Source organism: Prinia subflava, chromosome 14 (assembly GCF_021018805.1).
Source record: "Prinia subflava isolate CZ2003 ecotype Zambia chromosome 14, Cam_Psub_1.2, whole genome shotgun sequence".
Taxonomy (NCBI): Eukaryota; Metazoa; Chordata; class Aves; order Passeriformes; family Cisticolidae; genus Prinia; species Prinia subflava.
In genome coordinates, this window is record NC_086260.1 from 553,446 (window position 1) to 572,363 (window position 18,918).

General features: G+C 47.8%; 1 protein-coding gene across 6 annotated transcripts in view; it reads left to right on the forward strand.

Moving 5' to 3' along the window:
* The window catches only part of RAD18 (RAD18 E3 ubiquitin protein ligase), a 32,691-nt gene extending 14,934 nt beyond the window's left edge, over nucleotides 1–17,757 (forward strand). For 2 of the 6 annotated variants that reach the window (XM_063411437.1, XM_063411438.1), the window contains 4 exons: nucleotides 2,135–2,269; nucleotides 5,373–5,529; nucleotides 12,146–12,208; nucleotides 13,825–17,751. In XM_063411437.1, the coding sequence (XP_063267507.1) occupies nucleotides 2,135–2,269; nucleotides 5,373–5,529; nucleotides 12,146–12,208; nucleotides 13,825–13,924 (455 nt within the window). In that variant the 3' untranslated portion in view covers nucleotides 13,925–17,751. Of the gene's footprint in view, nucleotides 1–2,134; nucleotides 2,270–5,372; nucleotides 5,530–12,145; nucleotides 12,209–13,824 lie in introns of all 6 variants that reach the window. The other 4 variants (XM_063411441.1, XM_063411440.1, XM_063411439.1 and 1 more) reach the window with 4 other exon arrangements.
* The last annotated feature ends 1,161 nt before the right edge of the window (nucleotides 17,758–18,918 follow it).

The window sequence follows — 18,918 nt, forward strand, 5'->3', positions numbered from 1 at the left end:
AGCAGCAGAGCAGGGTGGGGATGTGCAGCACTGTGGTGTCACTGGGAGCCCTCTGCAGCAGAGCTGCCCTGAGAGGCCTTCCTGAGCCACCAGGGCAATGCCCTTCCTGCTCCTGCTTTTGTTTTCTTGGCCTGTTGTACACATCTACAACAAAAATATATTAAGTACTGTCTTCATTTTTCAAAGACAATATTTGATTGAGTTTAGATTGCTAAAAGGGCATGGCTGCAAAACTAATCACTTGGAGATCTTGATAGTCACAAGCAGATTAACTGAAAATTGAAAAGAAAAATAGGGAAAAGGGGAAGATAGAAAAATATTTTACTGAGAGGATATGGTTTTAAAATTAATAAAAAATACCAAAGAGACAAATGGTAACTGTTGTCAAGTAATTATTTCTTATAAAATAATAAGGAATAAATCATAAGCCTGAAAAAAGAGCTGTATGTTAAAATTCAAGAACAGTTTGAGATTAAAGAACTCTTATCAAATGCCATTATTTCACAGTAAAACAAATGGACTTTAAAAAGCTTTATTACACAATGAAGAAGTTTTTCCCTTTTATTTTACAGCGTTTGCACCCCAGACCCCAATTCCCAGCTGAATGAATGAATTCTGGTGTAAATTCTGGATAAAAACCCCCAAATGTACTTTTGTTCTGTTTTTCCATATGAAATAACACTGGGGCTGTGAACAGCCTTGGGGAAAGGCAGGACAAACTGCTTTGGAGAAAATGCTTTTTTTCTGCTTCTTTGCACTTTCCCAGGCTCTTGGCAATTTGCACGTTGCACTGTTGGCAGGGTTTTTTGCTGTGTATGAAATAGCAATTAATACTTTGGCTTGATGAACCTGGGGATGGGAGCTCTGCCTGGCAGTTACAGCCACTCTCATTTCCTTCTGCTCTGAAGAACCTGGGGACACCCTCAGCCCACTCTGCTTTTTTCATGGTCTCTATTTAAAGAGCTAAAAAATCTACCGGAAAGGAAGTGCATCTGAAAAAAATTTATTTGGTTGCCTTTTCTGCTTATAAATCTTTTAATTTGCCGTGTTCTTTAGAGGTCTGCTGCTTTGTCTTGTGTTTTAGGTATTTGCTGTTCTGTCTGGGGCTGGTTGCTGCCGTTTGGTGGGATGTGCTTGGGATGTTGTTTCAGCACCACAGTGATTTACAGCACAGCTGAACAGTGCTTGGGTGCCAGCACATTTCTTTTCAAAAAGCTTTGTAGTTCTGCCATGAGCCGGAGCAACAAAAGATAGCAATGCTGGAAAACTGAAGCACCAGAGGAATTCCATAATGAGAGTGCAGCGACTCAGACACGACATCTGGGACAGAACTTGCTTTTTATTAACAGAACTTTTGCCCTTATGTGGTGTTTTCAGCTGCTCAGGGAAAGGGAGCTGTGTCAAATCTGTTTCCTCCTGTGGGGCAGAACTTGGTGCTGTTTTCTCATCGAATACATCAAAGAATTTCTCCACTGAAAGGGTGGTCCCCCATTGGAGGGGGCTCCTCAGGGAGGTGGCACAATCTTGACAGTCCTTTCTGAGAAGTTCTTGCTGATGTCCAGCCTGAGCCTCCCCTGCCACGGTTTGAGGCTGTTTCCTCTGCTGCTGTCCCTGTTCCCTGGGAGCAGAGCCCCCCTGGCTGCCCCTCCTGTCAGGGGGTTCCTCCCTGCCCGGGCAGCCTGGGGTGATCCACAGATCCTGCTGAGGACTCCGGGTGTTTTCCCAGCCTCTGAGTAAAGCATCTGAAGTACCAAGGTTAAACAATTGCATTGCTTTGGCTGAGCAGCAGAGGAGTGCTTAAAACGCACCAAGTGATTGAAAGTGCAGAGAGTATTTGCATTATTAACTTACTTAAAGGATGTGAATCCCAGCAGTGTAATGGGCGTGACACAGAGCATCAAGTGTTCATCTGTGCCAGTGCTCTGGACTGTGAGTAGCTCTAAAAAAGCACAGACACAGATCTGGATCATTAATAGAATGTGGAACATACCACAGTGATGGGTTGGTTTTCATCTGCAGTAACAAAAATATTTTTAATTCAGTTTTTTGTGTCCATTTCTGTTCCTGTCCTTTCAATGTTTGTACCATACCTTAGTCCTGTGGGAGCGGTCAGTGATGCTCTGTTACCTTTCAGGAAACAAACACAGAAGTGAGTTCAAGTTCTTGGTGGATCAAGTAAATAAACGGTGGAAGAAAACAGGTGAGAGGAAGGCAGAAAGTGCTCAGAACAAAGAGGAAGTCTCTGTCAAAGAGCTGCCAGCAGCCACAGGTCAGTGACATTTAGTATGGTCCCTTCTTGGACCACACTAAGAAGTGTGGAGTCCCCAAAGAAGTGCTCTTTCATCTGTTGTTCCTTTAAGAACCTTTAGGGGGAAAAAAACCACCAGCATAAAGATCAAACAGACCCTAAAATGATTTGGTACTGTTGATTTTTAGTGTGGAACATAAGCATGACCCATAATAAATATATTAGTTTGATTTCTGTGTGTGGATGGGTTTTATCTGGGGCTCATTCCAGTTGGTTGAAGAGGGATGTCAGGTCCTGTTCAGGTTTGCTGGAGGTGCTGAGGGTGGCCACAGGAGCACTCTGCAAGGAAGGTGAAGGTGGGTGCTGCCTTTCAGCCTGCAGCCCCTTCCTGTGAGAGGGGTTGGCAGAGGTGTTTGTGGGGCTTGCATTCAGGAATGGTTTGTCCTGGGACTGAAGCAGTGAAATCCTGGGGCTGGTTTGAGGCTGTTATGCAGGATGTTGCCTCTCTGTAGCTGGCTGTGGTTTGTGTTTCTGTACTGGAGCACGGTTTGGGTGGGAATGCAGGGCTGCAGTTGCTCAGTGGCTGGGAGGAGGGAGCAGCTCCAGCCCGTTCCTTCTCCTTCCTCCCCACACCAAACGTCCCTGGGTGTGCCCCGGGCGTGCTGCCTGCGGATCCTTTGCTCTCCTTTGGGCTGTGCTTCCTGGCTGCTTTGGCAGGGAACATCAGTCTCTGAATGTGGGGTTTAGAAGAGCGTTCCTCAGCCTGACAGAACTTGTGGATTTCTAATCTATTTAAGAGACTGAGTTTTGGCCAGAATCCCTCTGGCCAAGGTGGGATGTGCTGTTGTCTGTGCACTTGGGAAAACATGGCACTGCAGTTTGCCCCAGCTCTCACAAATCCCTGTGCTCTTGAGCTGACTTAGTCTCTGGCTCTCTCCAGTGCTGGCTCTTCCAGCAGAGCTCTGAAGAGTAAAAAGAAATGAAGAAAACAGTCTAATAGTATGAATTTTATCCTTATGTTTCCTGCAGACCTTAATGCAGTGCATAATCCATTCTGGGAAGGGCAAAAGTTAAGAAATCTGAAGGATAAAAGATTTTAAGATGTTCCTCTTCTATAGCAGAAGCAGAGGCAATGTGTTACTGGATAGTGGGGTCACAGCCTTGATTTCCAGCTCCAGAAGGGAGGGATGGGCTGCTGTGGATTTTGGGGTCTGTCTCCTGTGTGTGCTGCCCTGCAGGCTCTGAGAAGAGCAGAAGTAAAACCTTGGAGTTTTTCCACAAGAGTGATCAGGTATAAAATAACTTGGAGCAGATAGATCATCCTGCACCATGCTCAGAATGTGGCAGCACCTTGTTTGGCTCTGGCAAACCTGCACAATTTCCATTGCACTTTGTTCCCTGAGCTTCCAGTAATCCCTGGAATTTCAGTTTGGAGTTTTATGCAAAACATCTGCACTCCAATGGCTGTTTGTAAACACTGAAAAAACAAGAAGGTGATTTACAGGGAAGAAACAGATGCCTAAAGCCTGTTTCCTCAGGGTTCCTTGTTAACAGCAATTGCCTTTTAATTAAACTGGGAATTACAGCATGGCAAAGGAAGAAGCCAATAATGGCCTGATGGTAACAGCTGGTAGAGCCAAGGCTCTGTCTGCATTCCTTACCCACTTCCTTTGGATTCTCATGGAAGTGGTGGAATTGTACAGAATTAAAACAGATCTTTGGTTTGGTTGGGGTTTTGTTGGTTTGTTCATTTATTTTAATTTCCCTCTCCAGCTTTCTCACTGCCCTATCCTGTAGTATTGGTTGATATAATTTAACCTCACTCTGTTTGTGGTGACATTTTAATCATCTGTTCCTGATTTACATCATCTTGCTTTTCATCCTTAAGCTTAAAATATCTTTCCCAGTCTTTATAACTTTCCCAGTTTCGCAGTCTTTATTACTTTTACACATGGGGCTGTGCTTTGCCTAAGTGGAAGTGCCATAAGGATTTGATATATACTTGTGGTAAATAATTTGATTTGATAAATATTAACTGTGCTGGGCTGCATTATTGCACAGGCCTTTGCTATTTTTACCCTGCTAATTTCAGAGTTGTGTTTCATTAGTTGGACAACCGAGTCACTGGGATCTGCTGGTTGTTTTCAGCAGACAAAAATATGCCCCTGATATTTAATTATGCCTGTTAGCGGGAGAGAAAGGGGAAGCTGAGCTGACTCCAAAGATTGTGAAGCCCCTCCACACTCTAATTAAAGTTCTGCTTGGCCATTTCTGTCCAAACCATTGCTGGAGGAGCAGAAAAGTCAGAGTGGTTTGAGCAGGCACATGGCTTGGGCCCTGAGAGGAGCCAGGACGTGTCTGTGGCTGTCACCATCAGTTACCAGTGAGATGGGTCTGGGGAGGGCTTCGTGTCCTGGGCAGTTTTTTAGTTGAGTAACTCACTTGAAAATATTGTGGCTGTGGCATATGGGCAGTCTGTCTTTTCATACCAGAATTTTAATCTAGATCTGTTTCCTCTTTGGAGAGGCAGAAGGTGTCTTTTCAGAGAACTGTTTATCTTTTCATTGAACAAAACACTTGACACAAAACCAGCAGAATGGTTTTCAATTTTTGTCTGTTGTGTTGTCCAGAAATTATTTTTCCTGTTGAAATGGAAGTGTCAATGCACTGACCTTGTCTTAGGTGCATAAGGAGGTAAATCACAACTGAAAATGAGCCTATTAACTTGATCTGTAAAACTTAAAGCTCAAGCTCTCTGATGCAGAGGCTGGAGGGAGTAGGTAGCACAAGCAGTCAACAGTGCTCATTAAATGCTTGCTAATTTCTGAGATAAAGTTCCATCTTATGAAATGTGTAACACATCCTCACCTTTTATTTCTCTCCTTGTATTTGAAACTCAGCAGTGAAACATTTCTGGTTCTCAGGGAATTGTTGGTTGGTTTCTTTTTTTAAATATACACAAAACTGCCAAAGTTTTGGAAAACAAGTATGTGGGAATGAGATGTCGGTATTTAAATGTTTATAACTTCATTTTTTCTTAAAAATCTGTCTCTAGGTTGCAGAATCCTGAACAATAATATTCTGCATTACCATTCTTTCTAATCTCTGTCTTTCCTCTTGGTAGAACCTGGGGAAGAGGATCACACAGCTGTTCTCCCTGGAAAAGCCCAAGCGCTGCAACCAGAAACTCCTGATGGCCACAGAAGTGACTCCCATTGCTTGGAGCTATGGCAGAGGTCAGGCTCTCCTGAATTCTCTCTGTCCTCTGGCTCGAGCAGCAGGTGAGTGAGGGAGCCCTGCCTGCTCCAGAGCTGGCAGGAGAGGCTGTGGCAGTGCCATGGGCAGTGCAGGCACCCAGCAGCACTGCAGGGAGCTGAGCTGTGCTCACAGACTGCTCCCCACCCTGTTCCTGGTGCTCAGCAGCTCCAGGGAGGGATGGAGATAAAATACGTGTGGAATTCACCTAATGGTTTGTGATGCTGGTGTTTTGTGGTCAGACAAGAGGCACCTTCCATCATCTCCAGGCAGCATCTGTCACTTCAGCTGAGCTTTCTCTGCATTATTGCTGCTGTTCTCATCTAGGGATTGCTAGAGTAAAGTTCCTTTTGATGCAGAAACAGGGAGTGGAATGTCTGGGCAACCAGGAGTATGTTTGGTGAGTCCTTTCCACTACTTCACCTTCCCAGCTGCTGGAAGTTTTATTTAGAGAGGTCCCAAAATTGATATGGCCCCAGTCTTTTAAGTAGTATAGCTGTAAGGACCTGTGGCCCCAGTTTCTGGAGCAAAGGTGGAAAAGTAATTGAAAACAAATACAAAATAATTGGATTTTGCTATGTGTCTAAAAGCAAGGGAGCTACTCTTGCTATCTTGCTGATAAGAGAAATGAGAGGAGAATGCAGGTCTGCATTGCCAGCAATAAAAGGGTTTCCTGTGTTTTCAGAAGTGGGAGGTAATTAGAGGAAGTAGCTGAAGGTCACCAGCTGAGCGAGGAGTGACATTTCTTGATTTCCCACCCCTAGTACCTGCCTCTTCCTCCTTGTTCTTAGTTACTACTGAGAGTAGGGATTGGCTTCACTGTTGGTTATTAACAAAGCAATCTAATTGAAATATTTTAATAGAAACCAATTTTCCTAAAGTCATTTTGGTTCACAAAGAGCTTTTAAAAGTCATCCTGAGGGTTCCTTTCACAGAGGGAAATTTTGAACTGTGAATGAAAGCCTAGGGAGACTTTGGAACGGGGAGATCAGCTCAGGGGATTAGAGAGCATCAAACAGTAAATGTCTTTGTTTTACAGGATCAAACCTTGCTGCCCGTTTCCATTTCCTTGAATAAGTGGGAGCATACAGTAAATATTTGTCAGTAAACAGCAATATGCTGGCTGGCAGACACTTGGGGAGGCAGGAAGGGTCGTTGTTCCCTTTCAGAATATCACTGCATTTCTATTTGGCTTCAGACCTGCCTTACAGACCAATGAAGCCCTTCCCCTCCTCTGGCCTTTCCCCTCTGTGCTGTGTCTTTCTGCCTGAACTGGAACTGTAAAATGGACAAAGGCAGAAAATCAGGTATTTGCTGCTTGATGTGTAACAAACCTTTAAGGTGAGCACTGGACCAGATTTGTCTCAGTTTCTCAGGATGTAAATGATGACAACAGCTCTTCCTTCCCTGTGATCAGGAACTGTTCTTCTCATTTCTTGGTCCCTGCCAGGGCTCTGGATTCACACAGAGCTCTCACGTTGTCATACCCAATGCTGGAGTGTCTCATTTGAGGTGTGGTGTTGGAGCAGATTCCCCAGCCCTGTGGGGTTGGGACCCTCTGGTGTGACTGCCCGGGGCAGGGGCAGCTGGAGAGGCCCAGGAGCCTTCCCAGCACTCTGCTCCCACAGCCCTGTGCCCATGGGCCAGCTCTGGACTGTGCAGTTCCATGCAGGACTGTGCAGTTCCATGCAGGACTGTGCAGTTCCATGCAGGACTGCAGCTCTCCCTGCCAGCTGCTCCCACAGCTCTGTGCCCATGGGCCAGCTCTGGACTGTGCAGTTCCATGCAGGACTGTGCAGTTCCACGCAGGACTGTGCAGTTCCATGCAGGACTGCAGCTCTTCCTCCCAGCTGCTCCCACAGGCTCTGTGCTCAGAGGGGCCCTGCACTGTGGCTGCACTGGCAGGGGCTGTAACAGGCAGGTGTAGTCATTCAAACTGCATGAAAAAATAACATATTTTATCACTGTGTGGTCACCATGGGGCTGGTATTTTGTTAATTGTAGTGAAATAAATCCAGCACAAATCAAACAAGAATGATTTAGATGTTGATGGTTTTAATATATTGTAGTATTGTACCAAGTAATGGATTTCTGAGGCTTGTGTTTTTCTGATAACGAGAGGGTATCCTTTGCCAAGAGTAAATGTTTTTCACATTGAAATGTCAAAACTGGAAATATATTTGGAATTCCAAATCTGCATGCTGTTTGTGTGAGGAGGGCACTTCTAAATGGAGGGCTGTTGTTTTGATGAATTAAAACAGAATGAGGATGTTGAGTAGCATATAGAATATAACATAATCTGCAAGTCGGAGTTGAAATGTTTGTTCTGCAAAAAGATGGTGCAAAGAAATCAGTGATCCTTGTGTTTCCTCCTTCATAAGGCTTGTCCCATTTCAGTCTCATGTCAATACGTGCTAAGGGAGCAGTTGGTCAAGATTAGAAATTCATTGTACACTAATCACTGATGAACTGATACTATTCAAAGGTCCATGCTAACACTGAGAAAATGGCAATTTTACTCCAGCTGGAGAAAATATCCAGGCCAGGCGTGGAGGTTGTAGCAGTGCCCCAAACTTGCTTGTGCTCTAGAGAGATTGATGATCCCACCAGGAGAGCAAACTGTGTGTTACTGATAAGCACCAAAACACAGCCATGGCTTTGAAAGGGTAATTTTTCAAAGCTCTGAAGTCACAGTTGCACAAGGCTTCCACAGGACTGCAGTGCTCCATATGAATAGTCCTGTGGCATTCTTTGGCTTTCCGGGACTGAAGCCAGATTTTACGCAACTGCTTAAACAATCGGAAAATTAGGAAAGAAATTAGGAGGAACAATTATAAGCCACTTAATGAGCTATGTAAAGGAAATATTCTATTATAAGTATTTTATACAATGGGGATAATACACAGTTTTTAAAACAAATTGTTTTTTCTTAAAACTGTGTTCAACACAAGTGTCGGTTCCTGATGACGAGACTAAGACTGGAACAGCAGGCAAACCCCAACATTGGCCTTGTCTGAGATGCTGAAACAGAGTCAGAATTTTGAAATCCTGGTAGGAAAGTGGTGTATCCACAGTCTGTATAAATCCCTGTGCTGCTGGAATACCCAGAGTGACTGCAGTGTCTGCCAGGAGGGGTTCATGCCCAAGGAAGGGGCCTCATTTGCAATACATGGGGCTTTTGGGCAGTGAGTTTAGGAGCCATTGATCAGGATCCAAGATCTGGATTTGGCAGCTCCCTTATCCTTGGATTTATGTGCTTTACATAATATAGGCAGCAGCAGAAGGAGAGGTAGAAATAGGAGTGCACTGGATGGCAGCAGCCCTCTGCAATGGTGGCGTGGGTTTGGTAAAGCTGGCAGGATGGAGTGCTTGGAAACGCTCTGGGAGCTCTTCCTGGGCAGCTGCCTCAGTCTGAGTTTGAAGGCAGCACTGTCCTGCACCCTGGCCATCCCTGTCAGATGAGAGAAGTGTATGAAAATGTGTTGATCAGTGCAATAATTGCCTTTTTTAGTTCTTCAGGACTTTTTTACTTAATAAATCTTGCACTGCTTTGGCTCAGAGATGATGTATATCATAGTGTTGGACAGGAATGTTTGATCTGTGAATTTTGGCCTCGATATGGGTTCATTGTGAAACGATGATGATACTTTTCTGCTATGCTGTTGATTCATACTTTTCTTCCCAAAACTTTGAGCTGTAACAAATGGCAGGAGCTATGAGGCGTGGTGGTGAGAGTCCTGGGGGCACTGTCAGACAGGGAGGCTGGTGGCCTCAGATGGGCATGGTGGAAGCTCTCACACACAGCCTGTGGCCAGAGGACATCAGTCCCGGCTCAGGGGCTGTGGGGTGTGGACATCTCTGAAAACAGGGACCGTGTGCTTCAGCCACCACATCCCAGGGCTGCCAGACTGCCAAGGGAAGCAGTTCAGGTAGGTGCAGCAGATCTTTCCTTTCCCAAGGCACAGCCTCCAAAGTGTGTTCTTGGCTGCAGAGGAGGCTGTGGAGAGCTGAGGAAGCCTGGCAAGAGTCAAGGAAAACAGCAAGACAGTGGAACCTGTAGGGTTTGGTACAGACCAGAGCCCTCCGTGGGGCCTGGGCAAGGCCAAGGCTGGCAGACCTCCAGAGACAGGAGGATGAAGCCAAGGGCACATGGTCTGGAGGAGGTTCTGGGAGGCTGGGGAAGATGTTGTGTTGCACAGCTCATCCTGGACATGACACGATGCCCGGGCTGCTCCAGCAGCGAGCTCATCCCGTTCACCACAGGGCACAAGGTGCAGGCAGGATTGCAAGGGGGAGAAAGCTGCTCTCCCTCACTCCTGGGGGCTGGGCATTCACCTCCAAGTGACACAGTAAAATGAGGTGGGCTGGAGGGAAAACATGCCCAGAGCCTGCTCCACAACACACGGCGGGGTGGATGGATGGATGGGAGGATGGGAGGAGGCTGGCTGCTCATGCCAGCACGAGGAGGAATTTAATCTACCTTAAAATAAACCAATTCAAAAGGCCGTTTGCTCCTCTCAGCTTTAGAACAAGACATGTCATTCACACTTACATCAGCTTTTTTCTCTCTATTTTAGGCTGGTGTGTTTGTCTTAAATGAAAAGCGGGGGGTGGTGGAAGTCAAACCCCACTGATGGTCAGGAAAGGAAGAGCTTGGTTGACTGTCTGTGAGGGATCAGGGATCCAATCCTGCAGGAATACAGACTTGGGGAATTGCCTGAGTCACTGGAGCTGCATTTTTCCCAATGTGGAGGCATGAATAAATGCAGCTCAGCCTGCTGCAGGATGCTGGCTGCATCTTGAGCAGTCCAGGTGGAGAACTTCAATTGTTTTGCTGTAAAAATTGACTCATCTGGAAATGATCTGTGAAATTGTGGGAGAGATTAGTGACCTTTAGTTAAGGAAAGGACAGAAAACCTGTTTTGGGAATTTGTCTTGAATTTGGAGTCTGAATAAAGTCTGAAGGGGTGTTTTGCTGTGCCTGGATGCAATGTAGGTTGATACCTCTGGGGCATTGAAAAGGCCAAAAACATCACAGAAGTGAACGAAACAAAAATTCTAAATTCTGTGATGTCTTTGGCCTCTGTGGGATAAAATTTATTGAAAAACCCTTCAGAATGAGTCGGCTGTTTCTCTTATTTAATTCATAATCATCAGTTTAAGGGCTAATCATTTGATGGCAAGAAGAGGGAGGAGTTTTCTTCAGGAAAAGAAAAAGTTAATTTAAAATGCAAATTCAGTTGGTGGTCAAAGTTGCTTTTATTTCATTTACACTGGTTTTTTGGTAGTTGTTTTTCAACTGTGGCGTATTTAAGGATTTTTTTTATTATTTTCAGAGAGTTTTTTTCCCTGGCAGGTGTCAGAAGGGTGTATAATTACCTCAGCTCCAAATCCAGCCTTGCTCAGGCTTTGGAGCTGAAGTGGATGTCTGGGAGAGCGGGGATGCAGGGAGCTGCCTCGGTGCAGGGCTGGCATGGAGCAGTGGATGCTGGAAGAGCTCTGAAGCACAGGATCTGTGTGCTTGCAGCTGCAGCTGCAGTCAGAGCCCTGCTGTGCGCAGCTACTGCGGCTCCTTCGTCTCTGCGGTCAGGGCTGCTCTGGGGACCGACGGCCGCGGCGTCCAGGGCCATTCACAGCTCCGTGTGCAGCCAAGGGGGAACTCGCTCCAGGACCTTTTGTACTTGGTTTTAAAAAAGTTTGGTGGGCCTAGACTATGGATTCCACATGTGAATTCTGAGCGCGTTCCTGGCTTGAGCATTGGCCAGAGTTTTTCAGTTTATTGTTTTGCGGTGACAAACGCGGCGGGTGATAAGTGCTGCAGTTTTCAAGGCAGGGAAGTACATCATGTTCAGGCCTCAAACCTGTTCTTTTTCTATTTTAGGGGACTAAAAGCACACAAATAGCCCTGTGTCCTCCCCAGTTATTTTTTAAAATGCAGCTGGAACATCAGAGTGAGGTTTGGAAACATGATGATAACTCATTCCCTGGGCATCCACTCACGCACCGAAAATGAGCTTTTGATGGGCTTCTAATTCTGAGAGTGAAAACAATGACTTTTGACTTTCAAAAGTTTCCCCATCCGTTTTTGGTATCTTTTTCCTTTTTATCTGTATGACTGAATGTCCATGTGTTGGAGGTTACTCTAACCTGGTGTTGTTGGTCCAGCCAAATTCCTGTTGGTTCTGTAGTTATCTCCACAGTAACAGCTGATCTCACTTCACAGGGGAGACAAAATGGCAAAGGGTGGGAAAAAATCTTGCTGTCTTAGAGAAATTTTATGTCACACTGATTTAAGAGATACATCAAACAAGGAAGGTACCCTTTACCCCCCAAAACATCTTGCAGATCCTCTCCAGAGAAACTTTCTGGTGCCTGGGAATACAGAGGTGGTGTAGTTACCACTTAACAGACATAAACATAGAATTGTCTTATGTGTTAAATAATGATAATGAGACCCCAGGGATAACTAAAAATTGAGACATATCTAGAAGTTTCTGGACTGTGCTGTAGGTTGATGTTATTTCTCATTGCTACTGGAGGAGTTCGTCTCATCCAGGGGCTCTGCTGCCATTGCCAAGTCGAGCCCTGCATTGCTGAAGGTGTAGCTGAAATAATTTCCATCCATTTTATTTTCCCCTTCAGCACCAATTCGGACATTCTGGCAGATGTGGAAGGCTCTGAGACATGTTCAGCATCCTCTGACAGGTGAGTAGAATATCCAAGAGCTGGTCCTTAGGGTGGGTTTAGTACTTTGCAATTGGTGGGTTTAGTACTTTGCAATTGGTGGAATCCTGGAGAAGTAAATGCCTCAGGAAAGTCAGGTTCCTGGAGAATCCCCACAGTTCTGGTAAGCACAGTTTGGTCAGTGAATGTGGATCCTTGAAAAATGATACCTGGGTCCTCCAGGAATCCACAGATGCCAAATTGAATATCTTTATTCTAAGGGATATATAAGTATATATTTTGTTTTTTTTTAAGAGGAAACTGCTTTTTCATGGAATATTTAATCTGATCTCTGTTACATTTGAGAGTTCCATTGCTGACAGAGCTGTAGGTGAGGCTGACAAGTTGAACGTGCTGGAACTGAGCACCTGTTTTGATTTACTTCTGTTTGAAATTAGAGGAGCATTTCCTGGTTGTTAAAACCTCAATGTCTGCAAGTCTCTGAATCATGTTTGTGTTTCCCATATGAAAACCTGTGTGAGGGGACTGGGGGAGCTGGAGAGGGCCGTGAGTCTGTGAGGTCCCTCTGCTCTGTCCCAGCTCCAGAGTCCCAGCTGGATCTCCCTGCTGGGATTCACATGGACCCCCCTGGGCATGGCTGAGGGTCCCAGGGGTGCAGGACACCCATTTCCATCGAGCTGCAGCTCTGGAACACAACTTGTTCCTGCCAATATCTTCAATGTGTATCTGGTGGCAGTCAGCAGATGTGGAGCATCTCCGAGTTTTCCGTTATTTTTTTCAGTTGTGAATTCCCAGTTTAAGATAAATGGATAGTCCCTGCAGGATGGATTCAGCCTAGCAGATGGTATAAAACAGAGTGCACTTAAAAGGAATGTTTAATTAGCAAAAGCTGTTGACAGATTAGCGGTATCTTTCATGTCAACACTTCGTGGAGTTTTAAGCTCCAAGGCTGAGTGATGGAAATCAGCTGCTTCATTTACATACAGCTAGTTTAAGAATTTTTTCTTTAAAATTAACTGTGACTAAAAATAAAACAGTTGTTGAGTTTTCTGTGGAAAATACTTTGTCCATAAATGAGGAGAGTGCCTGGCAAGGCTGCAGGCCCCAAGCACTCCTTTGGGGGTAGCACTGACCAACCTCTCGTCCTGCTTCCAGGCAGCTGTGCCCCAAACTGCCCTTTCTGATAGAGCATCCTCATGGTTTTGTCAGTGCCAGGGGCTGTCCTCACTTGTGGACAAGGAATCCGGGGGGTTGCTGCTGTTCCTTGGGTTCCAAGCTGGTTTCTGGGGACAGGAGGAGAAGTTGTGATGACCCTGTTCCTGCAGGCTCAGGAGCTATGGGATGATTTATGGTGCTGTCACCTTCCTCAAATGAGAAGACTGAGAAATATTTCTCTCCCCATCCTTGCAAGTGTCCAAGGCCAGGTTGGACAGGGTTTGGAGCAGCCTGGGATAGTGAAGGTGTCCCTGCCCATGGCAAGGGTGAATTGAGATGATCTTTAAGGTCCCTTCCAACCCAAACCACGGCACGATTCCCCATCACCTGTAACACCTGTGTGCTGCCCCGGTGCTGCAGTACAGGTGTGTGCTGTGCTGAGGGCCCTTGCAGCCCCTCTTACCCTCTGTTGTGTTCCCCAGCAGCTCCGTGGCGCCGGCAGGGAGCAGGAGGAGGCCGCGGCGGCCGCGCGTCCCCGACAGCGACGGAGTGGTGCCCCAGGGCAAGCGCAAGAGGAGCTAGAGCTGCAGCCTGCCCGAGCTGGAAACTCCTCCTGCCTTTTGCCCGTTCTCACAGTGTCTGGGTACTGAGTAAAATGCTGTATTTTCTCATCACTGCCATTCCAGCTGCCTTAATGACCGGGCTGGTGGGTTTGTCCACAGCCCTGGGGGCCACTGTTGGTTGAGGTTGGGCACAGAGTGCCAGAGCCCTGCGGGAGCCTGGCCTGGCTCCTGTGCCTGAGTTTCCTTCAACACCTGGGTCTGGGTGCTGCCACAGTTCTGCTTTCATCCCGTGGAAGCCTCTCCTGCCCTCCTGCCCAGCTGCAGGACAGTGTTTTGTTTGGGGGTGGGTGTTTTGTTTGGGTACTGGTGTCCCAGTTTGCTGGCACAGCCAGGGGAGGGGGGGGCTGAGGAATGTGGGGAGATTCTGTCCTACACTAACAGGCTTTTTGATATATGTCTGTGTCAACTTACTCAGTATTATGTGTCAGTATTTCAGTTTGAAGTCCTGAAACTGGAAGGTTGTTAGACATGAAGTATTCTAGCTTTCAAGCAAATAGTTACATTGAAAAGCCTGATCTTCCGTAAGAGGTGGTGGAATTTTGTGATGTAATAAAGCAGTGCAAGAAAATGAAGGAAATGCAAGAAACCTGACATTAAGGAAGGCTTTGAAAAATAAAGCTTGTAAGCAAAATATGAAAAATACTTCAGGTGCTTTTGCTGAGCCCTGAAGTTTTGGTCAGAGCCTGTCAGTGGGAGCTTGGCAAAGAAGGCACAAAATCTGGGTAAGATTGAGGGTTGTTGTGTCTTGGCTTCAGACTGTAGCTGGGATTCAGAAATAATCCTCAAACCATGGTTCCCAGGAATATTTGTTTTTGGAACTGGCTGAATCATGGCAGATATAAACTATCATAAGTGCATGAGGTAGAGAGAAGCAGGGGCAAAGCAGGAATCTGGTCATGTTGATTTGGTTCTTTTTTGCTAAACCAAGCCTTTTGAAAGACAGTAATTATTGATGTCTGCTTTAGGGCTGCCTTTTTGTCACAGCAGCTCACATCAGGCATTAGAATTGGTTGCAGTTGGCCAGTGGATGGTAGTATTGTAAATTAGTGTCATAAATGGCTTTCTCCAGGTGCTTGCAAAGCAGCTGCTGGTGTGAGGGAGGACACTGGTGTGGGGACACCATGGCTGGTGTGGCTGCAGGTACTGACATTTCCATTGGAAATGAGCTGAAGAGCCATGCTGCCACGGGAACTGGCAATTCCATGGGGCAGGAGAAGGGAGAGAGCAGCTGACACATTAAATACAGGCATGAACTGGTCTGGTTTGCTGACAATCTGTCAAGATTAATTTTTTTTATATCATTTACTGTTGTCATCACCATTTAAAGTCCAAAGTGGTGACCTTTGTCTGAGGTGGAGCCTTTTCCCTCCTTTTGTGCAGGGCTGTGGGTTGGTGCCAGGGGAGGGCAGGGGCAGCTGACAAATGTGCGGAGGCTCTGACACCCTGCCGGAGGTGCAGGGGAGGCTGCAGGGAGCAGGCACACTGGGCAATGTGGAGGCTTAGGAAAAAATGTGGATTTGAAGGTCTGGTGCCTCATTCCCACCCCAATGGAGTGCAGCTTCTCCTGCCAGCCCCAGGGCCAGCTCCAGCCCCGGACGAGTGCCGGGGTGTGCCCGGTCCGGCCTTGCTGGCAGTGGCTGCTCATCCCCTGGGTGCCATAAATGATCCTTGCTGCACTTCTCACCAGCCCAAGGCTCACAGGAACTGCATAACACAAGGGAAAAAACAACAGAGAAGGAAACACAGTGTCCTCCCCTCACTGTCCTGTCCTTGCTCCCCTGGGCAGCTCTGCTCCTCCGTCACTGAGTCCAGGGGCCAGTGGGAGCAGCTGGGGGCTTGTGAGCAGCCAGGCTGGGGCACAGGTCAGGGCCAGAGGAGCCCAGGCAGCGCTGACAGGGGTGAGGCACAGGGTCCTGCTGGGGCCGAGCATGGCCCCATGCAGGGGGAGAACCCCGCCACTGTGTTCCTTGGGTGAGTCATCATAAAGCTGCTGCATCCGACACCTTTTCACTGGGTTGGTTGTGACCAGTGTTTGGCACATCTCCTGCTGGACTCACTGCATTCCCAGGGACCCTCTGTCTCACCCTGCTGCCTGGGGTGGGGTCATGGGGACCCTCCATCCCACCCTGCTGTGGGTCCAGCCTCTCTGCAGCAATTCCCAGAGTGGATCTGAGGCAGATTCCCAATGACTGCGGCTCCCTGGAGAATTGGGAGTAGGGCAGAAGCTCCCAGGGGACTGATGGCAGCCAGGGTGGTGCTGGGCTGGGCTGCCACTGGAAAACTTTGGGAAGGGCTGCTTTGGGCAGGGAATCCATTCAGGAGGAAATGAATTTAGTCATGGAGCAGTCTCTCAGGCCGGGGCAGAAGGGCAAAAGTGGAAACTAAATAATCAAAAAGTAAAAACGTCCTGTCCTCCCCGCCCGGCAGCAGAGCCGTGAGAAAGGCGCGATCCCGGGAATGGGGGAGCAGCAGCAGCAGGGTCACCCTGCTGGCCAGGCCTCCTCTGCCTCCCACCGCCTGCACCTCTGCAGCGAGAGCTGGGCTCAGACAGCAGTTTGGGTCAGGGGTCATCACTGGTTTGGTTTGGCTTTGCAGATACTGGGGAGTTTCTGTTGCATTGTTTTTGCCAGGGAGGAATGCTCTGAAGGCCAAGGGAATTTGCCCAGGCTGTGGTACCTGTCTGTGCCTGGTCAGAAGAGGTCTGCTCTGCTTGCAGCCTTGCCCTGGTGGTTCTGAGGGAGCTGTCACACCCTGAGCTGTCACTGTCACACCCTGAGCTGTCACTGTCACAGTGCTCCGGGCTGGCTCTGCCTGGACCAGAGGGGTTCCCTGGCAGCCAGGACTGGGCAGTGCCAGCTCAGGACATGGGGGGTGGCCTGAGCACCCCTGGGATGGCCCTGTGGCCCCTGGGGACACGCAGCTGCCAGGGTCTCTCAAGGCCACTTCTCCAAGGGTGCTGTGTTTGCTGGCAGGAGTTAAAGAGAAAAAAATCTTTTGGTTGAAGGAGGGTTTTGGTAGAGAGCAGATATTCTGGAATTGGAACACCTCACACAAACAAGAATTGAAGATGAATCACAGTTACCTGCTGGGCAAGCCCAACACCAGGATCTGCTGCCCAGAGGAAAGAATAATCAGGGTTCTGTCCCACCTGGCATCGGAGGAGCCAGAGAGCCTGAATTCAAAATGATTTGGACAAATTGGTGAGTTGGGTCCAAAACAACCACCTGGAATTAAATAAAGAAGAGGATGAATTACCATCTTCAGGAAGGAGAAGGTAAACACATTACTGCAAATGGGAAGTAATTAGTGAGGCAGAAAAGTTTGTATAAATGTAGCTGGGCTTCATTTTTGTAGGGAAAGCTCACTGCTCTGGTTAATTATTTGGCCGCACAGGGGCATTCCTGGAGCCTGGACCGGGGGTTTCATTGCAGGTACTCTGGGAGACAAATGGGGGCTGTGTGGAAACACCCTCACCTATGTGGGCATTCCCAGGCACGTCTGCTTAGATGCTCACACAGATGCATGAGTTCATGGGCAGCTCCAGCTCCATCTGCAAAGCTGTGGCCTGGGCTTGACATTTTGCCAGACCTCTTCTGTCCTGGGGACCATAAAGTTGTGATTCCAGATAGCTATTGGAAAAACAGCTATTTCAGATCCAGCAGTAAACCAAAATGCAATTAAATTTAGTTTTGTTTAGTGTTTGTGCTTGTGATTATCCCAAAGCATGTATTTTTAAAATAAAAATGTTTCCAGCTCCATGGCATCCCTGAACATTTAAAGCTGGAAGAAGTAGGGAATGACTCAGAAAACCCTTTGATTCTCACAGTCTTCTTTGCTTCAGAATCACGTGTGTTTGGGTTGGAGTCGTGGAGCAGCTGCAGCTTTGCCTGAATAAGGACTGAGGGGCTGCGAGGGGCCACGAGCACCTCTGGCTGTTGGGGGCCAGTGCCCAGCCCTAATGGGATCACCAGGGGAAGGGCACCGGGGGCTGGGTGTTATCCTGAGCCCACCCAATGCCCCCTCCCCAGGCGTGCCGTCCTCACTGAGCTGCCCCTGCGCTCCACAGCGGGGCAGAGGATGTGGCACTGGCCTGGGGACAAACAGGCTCAGTCCTGGGACAGCTCTACCCCGCCAAGCTCCTGTGGCTCGTTGTTGATATCAAATGCACTTCAGAACTGCACAGCACTCCTGGGGGTGCTCAGCTGCCTCCTGTAGAGGCTGCACCAGGGGCACTGGGCTCTTCCCTTCTCTTTTCCAGCAGTTCAGGTCTGTTCTGGAGGGGAGCTGGGGTCTGTGCAGCTGTGAGTGACAGCTCATCCAAGGCCAGGGAGGAGCGGTGGCTGCTCTGCCTCACCTCAGGTGCCATCTCACGGGTGCTGCCACCACACCTGAGTCCCCAAGGACATCCCTCAGTGCTGCAAGGTGCTCAAAGAGCTGAGCAGAAGCCAAGGGCAAACCTTTCCTTGCCTCCACGGGAGCCAGGATTTCACCCCCAGTCACCTCCTCCCTCAGAGCTCTCCCCAAACCAGCAGAACAACAACAGAAGCATTGCACATGGTGAGCTGTGCTCCGCAGCGATTCCCACAGCAGTTTTATTGCCTGAAGGAGGAATAATGTGAACCCTGGAGGGAAGAACGTGCCAAAGTATTTAACATTTCTACATCTTGCATGGAGCTAAAGCTTCCCAAAAGTCTTTAAAAATAGCTGCAGTGATGTTTGTTCAGGGCCTAAGGCTGGGCTGAGGAGGATTTGAGCTAGGACTTCAAGTGAGGAGCAGAAGGGTGGTGATGCTGGGGACCTTCAGAGCTACTGCTGTGAGGGGTGAACTGGGAGGGTTCTGTGCTTTTCTGAACATCCCACCTGCACTTTTGGGTTCTGGATCCCTTGTAGGGAGCCTGAAAATGGGGATAACCATTGGGCTGTGCTGATGGGCTGGTAACAAGTGGTGTCACT